Source organism: Quercus robur, chromosome 2, assembly GCF_932294415.1.
Source record: "Quercus robur chromosome 2, dhQueRobu3.1, whole genome shotgun sequence".
Lineage (NCBI taxonomy): Eukaryota > Viridiplantae > Streptophyta > Magnoliopsida > Fagales > Fagaceae > Quercus > Quercus robur.
In genome coordinates, this window is record NC_065535.1 from 16,464,416 (window position 1) to 16,473,807 (window position 9,392).

A 9,392-nucleotide genomic window follows, 5' to 3' on the forward strand; every position below is an offset into this window, starting at 1 on the left:
TCCGTGAACAACCCTTGGAGTAGGAACCAATAACTCAACAGGAGATATAGCCTTGGTACCATATACAAGAGAGAATGGTGATAGTCTGGTGGCTATTTTGCTTAAGCTTCGGTATGCCCACAGGGTTTCCAATAGGTGTTCTGTCCAGCCACCCTCATATTCATGCACCATCTTGCTGAGAATTCTTAATAGCACTCAGTTGGTGGCTTCCGCTTGACCATTGCCTTGTGGATAATAAGGAGTGGACTTGCAATGCTTGATGTGGCGATGGTCAAGTAATTTTGGGACATCCTTGTTGACAAAAGGAGTGCCATTATCAGTAATGATCTTATGAGGAATGCCAAACCTACAGATTATGTGTTCTCGGATGAAATTGGCAACAGCTAGGCCTATAGCCTTCTTTAGGGAGATGGCCTCAACCCACTTTGTGAAATATTCAGTAGCCACTAGTATCCAAATATGACCCTTGGATGGTGGATTGATTGGACCTATTAAATCGAGCCCCCAAGTATGGAATGGCCAAAGAGTCATCATGTTTTGGAGGTTGGTGGGGTGAGTATGTATGAGATTCCCATGGACTTGGCAAGTATGGCATGTTTTCACACATTCAGCTGCATCTTGTTTCATTGTAGGCCAGAAATACCCTAGATTGAGCAGCTACTGGAGAAGTCGCATTTTGCCTTGATAGTCACCACACTCACCCGCATGCACCTCTTGCATAACCGATTGTGCTTCAGGGGTCCTTAGGCATCTCAAAGGTTCCCCATTGAACCCTTTCCTGAAAATAATACCTCATTCTACAAAATAGCGAGTGGCCAACTTTCTAAAGCGGTAGGCCTCTTCATGATTGTCGGGCAAGATGCCCTCTATGAGATACTCAAGGAAGGGTACACGCCAATCACTGGTGGTAAAGGCTGCACATGATTCCGTCTTATCAAGAGCATTTTGGCAATCGATACATTGTTCTTGGATAGTGGCAGCTTGTTTGCCCATTTCTGGCCAGTAATAGTCTAATCACTGGAGGCGTCTGTAGAGACTGATAGAACCGCTGGGACCATAAGATTCTTCATGAACTTCATTTAATCGCTTAATGGACTCGCCAGGGCTCAAGCATCTAGCTAGAACTCCTCCAGGTAGCTTCTTGTATAGTTCCCCTACCATTAGAGCATAATCTTTGAGTATCTTCAAATGATCCTTCTCATCCGGTGATAATAATGCTTCTATAATGGGAGACCGCCACTCTGTATGTCCCAGCGGTTGATCAGATAATTCTTCCTTCAGCATTTGTAACACTGGGATTGGCATTTTCACAATAGTAACATCTGTGGTTGCACCTTCAAATCTGATTTTTGATCCCAATATAGCTAGAGCATCAGCAAAGCAATTGTCGGACCTTAGGGAGTGTTCAATATTGAATTCTTTAAAAAAGTCCTCCAACCTTTGAGCCATAGCTCTATATAGAGCTAAAGATGGTTCCTTGAGTGCAAAATCTCCTCTAGCTTGGCAAATAACCAGATTTGAGTCTCCAATTACTCGAAGACGTTTAATGCCCATTTCACGAGCTACCGCTAGGCCCGTGAGATATGCTTCATATTCAGCCATATTGTTAGTGCATGGAAAATCAAGCTTGAATGACATACTCATTGTTTCTCCGGTACTCTTGGATAAGACTATTCCAACCCCTCCTTTAGAAGTAGTAGAGGATCCATCAAAATGTAAAGTCCAAGCTGCCCCAACTGTTTCCACTAGTGCAATTGCTGGCAGTTCTCCAGGCACATCATCAGTGATGTCCCAGCTGTCTTCGCCAGGAAAATTTGCCAACAAATCAGCGATGGCTTGACCCCTTACAGCTGTTGGGGTGATTGCTATGATCTCAAACTCAAATAATTGCAAGAGCCATTGTGCTAGCCTTCCGGAAAGAACCGGTCGCCTTAAGAGTGAATGGATTGGATGAGATTTTATTAAGAGCTATACCGTGTGAGCTAGTAGATAATGGCGCAGTCGCTGGGCAGCATATATTAGAGCAAGACAAGCCCTTTCAGCCCTCAGATAGCGGGTTTCTTCATCCTTTAACTTTTTACTAACATAATAAACCGGTCACTCCATCTCTTCTTGATCGTCTTAGGCTATGAGTGCCCTTATTGCTTCATTATTGGTAGCCAAATACAGCTTAAGTGGTTTCCCTAGTATGGACGCACATACAGTTGGCAATTTTGTCATGAGTTGCTGCAGTTGGAGAAATGCCTGCTAATATTCGGAATTCCAACGGAAGGGTTTTCCTTTCTTCAGTAGTGGTGCAAAGGCAACTGTGAGGGCAACGAGACCTGGAATAAACAGCCGGATGTATGAGAGTTTACCAAGGAAACTTTTGAGCTATGTGAGTGTTGCGGGTGGCTTCATAGTAGTAATGGCTTGCACTTTGCTAGGATCAACATCTATACCTCTTTGATGTACAAGAAATCCTAGAAATTTCCCAGCCGTAACTCTAAAAGCACATTTAAGTGGATTCATGCGAAGCTTGTAAAGTCGACACCTTTCGAAAACCTTTCGTAAGATAGCAAGATGATCTCCTCTGGTTTTTGACTTCACAACAATGTCATCCACATAGTCCTCAATCTCTTTGTGCATCATGTCATGAAAGATTGCGGTCATAACCCTTTGATATGTGGCTCTGGCATTTTTGAGACCGAAGGGCATGACGGTGTAATAAAAGTTACCAATAGGAGTTCGAAAGGCTGTTTTGGCTGCATCTTTGGATGACATTCTGATCTGATTATAGCCGCTAAAGCCATCCATGAATGAAAACATAGCATGCCCAGCAGCTGAATCAACAAGCATATCCATGTTAGGAAGTGGAAATTCATCTTTGGGGCATGCTTTATTAAGATTCCGGAAGTCAACACAACATCGTATTTGCCCATTCTTTTTCTTGACCAGTACAATATTTGAAAGCCACTTTGGGTGCATGATAGGCTTGATGAACCCAACCGTGAGAAGTTTTTGGATTTCTTGAATGATCTGAGCTTCAACATCATGATGGAAGGTCTGCATGGGCTGTACTACTGGCTTTGCCCCTGATTCCACGTTGAGAGCATGTGCTACTAGGTTAGGATCCAAACCGGGCATCTCATGGTACTCCCAAGCGAAGACATCAATGTACTCTTTTAATAGTGAAATGAGCTGAGCCTTTTCCAGCAGTGGCAAGGTTGCATTTATTGAAGTTGGTCATTGGACATTAGGATCATCACTGAGATTAATGGTTTCCAGCTCCACATCAGGTGAGAAATTAGTTACCGTTGGGGGCTCTTCAGATAGTTCTGCCAGACCACTGGGCAAATTATCTTCTATCGCTGGTGATTCTTTTTCTTGAGTATAATAGCATGTTGGTGTAGTGCTTGCTTCATTCAGTCTGGGATCCTTCTGTTTGAGACAGCTAGGCCCTGCGTACCGTCATAAACGATACCCCAAGCGACCATCCGGCAGCTGGACTTGTACACAACGTGGCTGTGAGGCACCGCTGAAGGTCTCCCCACGTTCTCTTTTCTTTTTTCTTTGATCAAGGAAAGACCTCATGTCTATTTCAGGATTATTCTCAATGTCTTGCCAGCTGGGTAAAGGAATCCCAACGGGCCTTGAAGTAGAATCTTCCCCACTTGGGGTGAGCTCATCATAGAAAGTAGCCTCAAAGTAGTGTGCTTCAGATAAATCAAATGGTGTAGGATTAGCAGGGATGCGTATGGGCTTACCATTATACCTCCCCTTGACACATTGGTAGTAAGTAGATGGCACAAGCTTGTGTTTGTGGAGCCATGGCCTCTCAAGTAGAGCATGGAAAGAAACGGATGAGTCGATAACATGAAATCTGGTGAGGGCAACAATAAGCCCCACTTTAAGAACTAACTGTATTCTCCCAATATTGCATTCATGAATTCCAGCAAAACCAAAAACCTCAATAGGAGCCTTAGCTATTCTAACGAGTGGGATCCCAGTTGCTTTGAATGTGCTGGCTGGAATAAGATTAAGTGATGCACCAGTGTCGACTAGTGCTCTTCTTATGTGAACATCATTAATTTGAGCAGCAATATATAATGGTTTACTATGATCAAGGTGTTGTACCTCCATATCCTCGTCAGTGAAGGTGATGACATTAGTAGTCTCTAGGAAGGCACGGCTGGCATGAGCTTTAGCCATGAGGCAATGTGTTCCAGAGCTGGCAGCAATGGATACAAGAGCTTCGATTGCTGATCTTCTTGACTCCTCATTGAGCCTTAACTGATTGAACAAAGTCCAAAAGGTAGGGCTTCTTTGAAAAGCAGAGATAGCTGCTGGAAGCATGCTTGTACCGCTGGCAGTTTCATTCTCATCAACCCCATTATGAAAAAGTACGGCAGCTGTAGCTTTCCCTCTGTGATGCTGAGGCAGTGGGTTCCGCTGGACCTCTTGTTCACGAGTGAGGTTCAAAGTGCCATCTGAAATTTTCTTGTGAAATGTTCTCCGGATTGTTCTACAATCTTTAGTTCCATGACCCACATATCGATGATACCGACAATAAAGAGGTTTTTGCATATCTTCCTGAGTAGGCTCACGGATAGGCTTGAAAGGCCTAAGCACTCTATCAACCATCCATCTGTCAATGACGGCATTCATTTCTTCATCGGTGCATGGTATGGGAGGATACTCTTCCTCCTCTTCCCTTTTCCGTTTCTCCCCAACTATTGGCTCATTGGTGGAGACTGCAAGAGCTTGAGGAGCATTTTTCTTTTCTAGCTTGGACCTTTCAACTGTGAAATGTTTGACTGATACGGCTGTCTTACAAGCCTTCTGGAGCAACTAGGCAAACTGAATAATATCAAGATTCTCTAAATGAGCTCGGTACTCATGAGACATGTTGTCAATGCAAATCTCAACCAGCTCTTGCTCTTTGAACTACCCATAACAATCAAAAGCAGCATCTCAGAACCGCCGGATGAAATCAAGGAGTCCTTCGGAGGACTTTTGCTTGGTATTGTGAAGAGTGAGGATGGTAACCTTTTCCTCCCCGTGAAAATACTTTGAACAGAAACTTTCAACCATGTCATCCCATGTGGCAATGGAACCTGGCTGTAGAGTGGAATACCATGTGTAAGCACGATCGATAAGAGATTTTGAGAATTGCCTTAAGCAAGGATCACCATTTCTAGCAAAAGGACCCATAGAATCGAGAAACTTGTTGACATGCTTAATCGCATTTCCTTTCCTCCCATCGTAAAGAGAGAAGGTGGGAGTTTCATATTTCTCCAGGTATGGCTTGCTTAGTAACTCAGCTGGGTAGGGAGGCCTACAGACAAAGTGTCTTGGTTCCTTTGGCTGGCTAAGCCTTTCCCTTTCCAGCAAAGCAGTAAGATCAGATAATGTAACAAATTAAGGAAGAGAGGCATTTTGCTCATCAAACTGAGGATTCCCAGCGGCTGATCCCCTCTCCTGCTGTGTTCTAGGATCTGGTTCTTCATGTAATGGCTGGGGCGTTGGCCCTTGAGTCTCTCTCAAAACTTTTAAAGATTCAGCAAGTTCGAACTGAGCTTACTGCATTCCTTGTAATGTTTCCAAAAGGAAAGAGAATCGACAGTCAAAATCTTCTTGGTTAACCTCATGTTGGTAAGCTTGTTCTCCTTGTGGAACTTGACTGTGATGGCTTTGTGCCGCAGGGGGACTGGTGTTTCTAGTTCCCTCTTGCCGGCTATTCCACAACCTAAGAGACATGGTGAACTCTTGGCTTCAGTAGACTCCCCAGCGGAGTCGCCAAAATGTCGGGGGCAAAAAAGTTTCCTTCCCAACAAATAAGATTTATGTTAGGTCGGAGGGTCTAAACCGAAACTCGACGATAGGCTTGATGCACAGCCCAAAGGCTATCGGTGAAGATCCAAGAAGTCCATTATATTTTATGCCTTGGGCTTAGATTGGAACTGACAAGAGTGGCCCATGAACAATCCCTACAGCGAACACATCAGCACGGTTGAAAAACATACTATAAGAAATAACCCAGCAGTAAAGTATTTCTGCAGAAAACAGCCCAGCGATAAAAAAATGTTTCTGCAGAAAAAGGCCCAGCGATATGGTATTCCTGCAGAAAATAGCCCAGCTGTAAAGTAAAACAAAACAAGATAAGTCTCCAACCGTTAGTTACTTTACAGACTAAGGGAAATATCTATATTTTCGAAGTCATCATCCGTTAGCTCTGGAGAGAAGTCTTCTAATACAACAATATGAGGGAAAAACTCTATAGTAACAGTTACATCATAACCATTGATAGTAAATGAGTAGGTAAATATAATGGATTCCATAATGACAAATAATGGAAAAGACTTAGTGTGAGATGAAGGGAGAGAGAGAGATCCTAGCTAGCGCAGCAAGATCATTGTGATGTCGTGGCATGCTCATGAATATGATATATGTAGTGAGTAGAGAGAATCATTTGTGAGAAGTATGAGTAATGAGTGAGAGTATATAGTAGTACTGTTGGAATGTTCTGCTAGGGCAAGTAAGTGTTTAAGAGTAGAGCTATGAGAAAGCATTTGTGAGTTAAGAGCTGGGGAACTTAGTTTCTATGCTTGAAACTAAGAACTCAGAGGCTTTTTCAAAGCTTAGAGAAAGCTTTAGCAGAGAGGTTAAGGCAGAATCTTTTCTAGTGTATGTCTTAGTGTGTTGTTGGTTGTAAAAGCGTTAATGGATAGTTCCATTTATATTAGGGTTTTCAGGGAGTGATTAGCAAATAATCTTTGCTAAATCTTCCTCAATCTCCAGAAAATTCTTAGAGAATCGTTCTTAAGATTTTTAACTAAGAGTAGTAAGCTCAACTTTTAGAAGGTTCTTGCTATTTTGGGTAATAATAGCTGGGTTTCTGGCTTTAGCATTGAATGTTGATTAGCCTGGGCTGATGGGATTAGAGCATGCTTTAGGCTAATGATCTTGGTTATGCTGCAACTAGAATCAGAGTTTCCTAGGGCAGATTGGACCACCCCAAGCCAAGTGTCAACCTTGGAGCCCTTGCTGGGAACACTGCTGGGATCCCCTTGGTACTCTCCAAACCACATTTCCCTAAGTTTCCCCATTTGGGGTTCATGTGCTTGGTTCATGAACTAGAGAATACATATTTTTAGTATGAAAATGAGCTGATTTTGTGTCGTTTCAGGAGCTTCACTGGTCTGGTCATGGCAGCTTTGAGTTCTTGACTGAATGAGATGAAGGAGAAAGAAGTAACAGCTGGCTGAAGCTTTCCCAGCTTTCTGTCACATCGCCAGCTTTATGTCACTTGAGAAATGATGGGATTTCAGCTTGTGGAGAAATGATTCATCCCCTGGTGGACATGTGTCTGTTTTCTGATATGATTAGACAAGTTGGAACCTGATGGGAAGGGGCTCCAGCTGTTCAATTGTTGCTGAAATTTGGCTGACCAGTTCACGTGTTTTCCAATTGCTGAGATGTGTGTGTGGGCTGGCCTGACCCAGCTGGGCATTGTTTGATAAGCTTGCTTGGGCCTAGTTAACAGTACAAGATGAGTAGTTTTGCCATGGGTAATATTCATGGGCTTTATAGTTAGTTGATTATGGAAATAATAGACATAATTCCCATAAAATTTTGTGAAAGAGATATTCTTTTAAAAGATGAGTAATTTGTATTTCCCATGAGTTAGGGATTTAACAAATGTTAAAATAATATTTGAATTTAGTAAATATGTGCCAAATTAACATTTGGGTTTTGAGTATAAAGTAATTGTTTTTGCCAAAATGTTATTTTGGGCTTTGTAAGATAATTGCAAAAATGGTTTTGGGCTTTGTAAAATGGATGCCAAATTAGCATTTGGACTTTTATAAAAATAGTATAAAGATAATTGCCAAATTAGTACTTGGGCTTTATGAAAGAGTTGCCAAAATAATATTTGGACTTTTATAAAATAGTATCAAATTAGTATTTAGGCTTTGTACGATAGTGTCAAATTAGTATTTGGGCTTTGTAAAATAGTGCCAAATTAGTATTTAGGCTTTATAAAAATGATTTTGAGATTTTGTAAAGTATTACCATGTAGCAACGAGCTTTAGAGGTGTCGTGTAGCAACGGGCTTTGTAAATAGTGTCGCATCATAGCGGGCTTTGAATTTGCCACATCGTAGTGGGACATTGAATTAGCCACATCATAGTGGGACTTTTGAATTAGCCACATCATAGTGAGACTTTTGAATTATCCACATCGTAGTAGGACTTTAGGAAGTTTGGGCTTTCTTTGGGTTTTGCCCACAAGCCGAATGATTTTGGGCTTTGTGTGGAGATAACGTAATTTTGCGGCCCAATTTTAGTAGTGATATGATAAGTACTATTTGTGGAGAATTTAAGTTGGATGATATGTGGGATAATGGGTAATATTTGTGAGAGGGCCCATGGCAATTTATGGGCTTGTATACGGAGTATTTGTAAAGATCCAATAACATGGAGAAAATTTGGGTAATATATATGAAAAATATTTATGTGGATTTTAAATAATGTGTGGCTCATGTGGATATTTTGTGAGTGGGCTAATAAAATCAAGACCCGAAAATTTGTACCTCAACAAAAGATAGACATAAATGCTCTATTTTATGAATATAAATCTTTAGTCTCATTTTTTGTGTTGTTCTACTTTACACTGTACCAATCATATCTTGTCCTGTATTTGATTTTTTTTCCATTTTAAATTTTATTTATTTTACAAAAAAAGTCAAATGAATACATGACTAGTTGTAATTGGTAGAGTATAAAGTAAATCAGTGAAACACAAAAAATAGGACAAATGATTTTTTTTTTTATCCCTATTTTATTCATATTTTTCCATTGTCTAAAGAAATGTATATTATACAAATTTGCCAATCTACACAACCCACCTAACGACCAGGATTTTCAACCAACCCACCAGTTTTAGTTAGGTTTTAGAGAATCATAGATCAGCTACGGGTTGGATTTTTTTCAACCTGCAATTAACAGTGAATTAAGAATATTGGACTCAACTTCGTATGACAACAATTATCATACAAGTTGCATACACTGGCTTCTAAATTTCAAAATTACTTCAGTATTCTAATAATGGGGCTAAAAATCTCTAATAAATTACGTGGTGATAGGGAAGTATAAGCTTTATGTGCCCTTACCAAAGATTTTCAGACACTGTTTAGCCGTTTGGATGTTCTTAAACGGTAAAAATTGCAATCCAGCCCATATTATGAAGAGCCTAAAAATAGAGATTTTCTATTAACTTTGTCAAAATGTATGCATTTATAAAGCAAGCGATTTGATTTTGGGATAGCAAAAAATTGTTTTCTTCAACCATAAGATTTCCTTAACTTGTTATGGACTGGGCTCTTACTCAAACTGCCTTGCGAACGGAGC

General features: G+C 40.9%; 1 protein-coding gene across 1 annotated transcript; it reads right to left on the reverse strand.

Moving 5' to 3' along the window:
* Positions 1–1,014: 1,014 nt before the first annotated feature.
* On the reverse strand, positions 1,015–3,126 carry LOC126695539 (uncharacterized). The gene is made up of 2 exons (XM_050392345.1): positions 2,442–3,126; positions 1,015–1,865 (listed from the first exon to the last, which is right to left on the reverse strand). Exons 1-2 carry the CDS (start codon positions 3,124–3,126, stop codon positions 1,015–1,017), a joined length of 1,536 nt encoding a protein of 511 aa, XP_050248302.1.
* Positions 3,127–9,392: the final 6,266 nt, after the last annotated feature.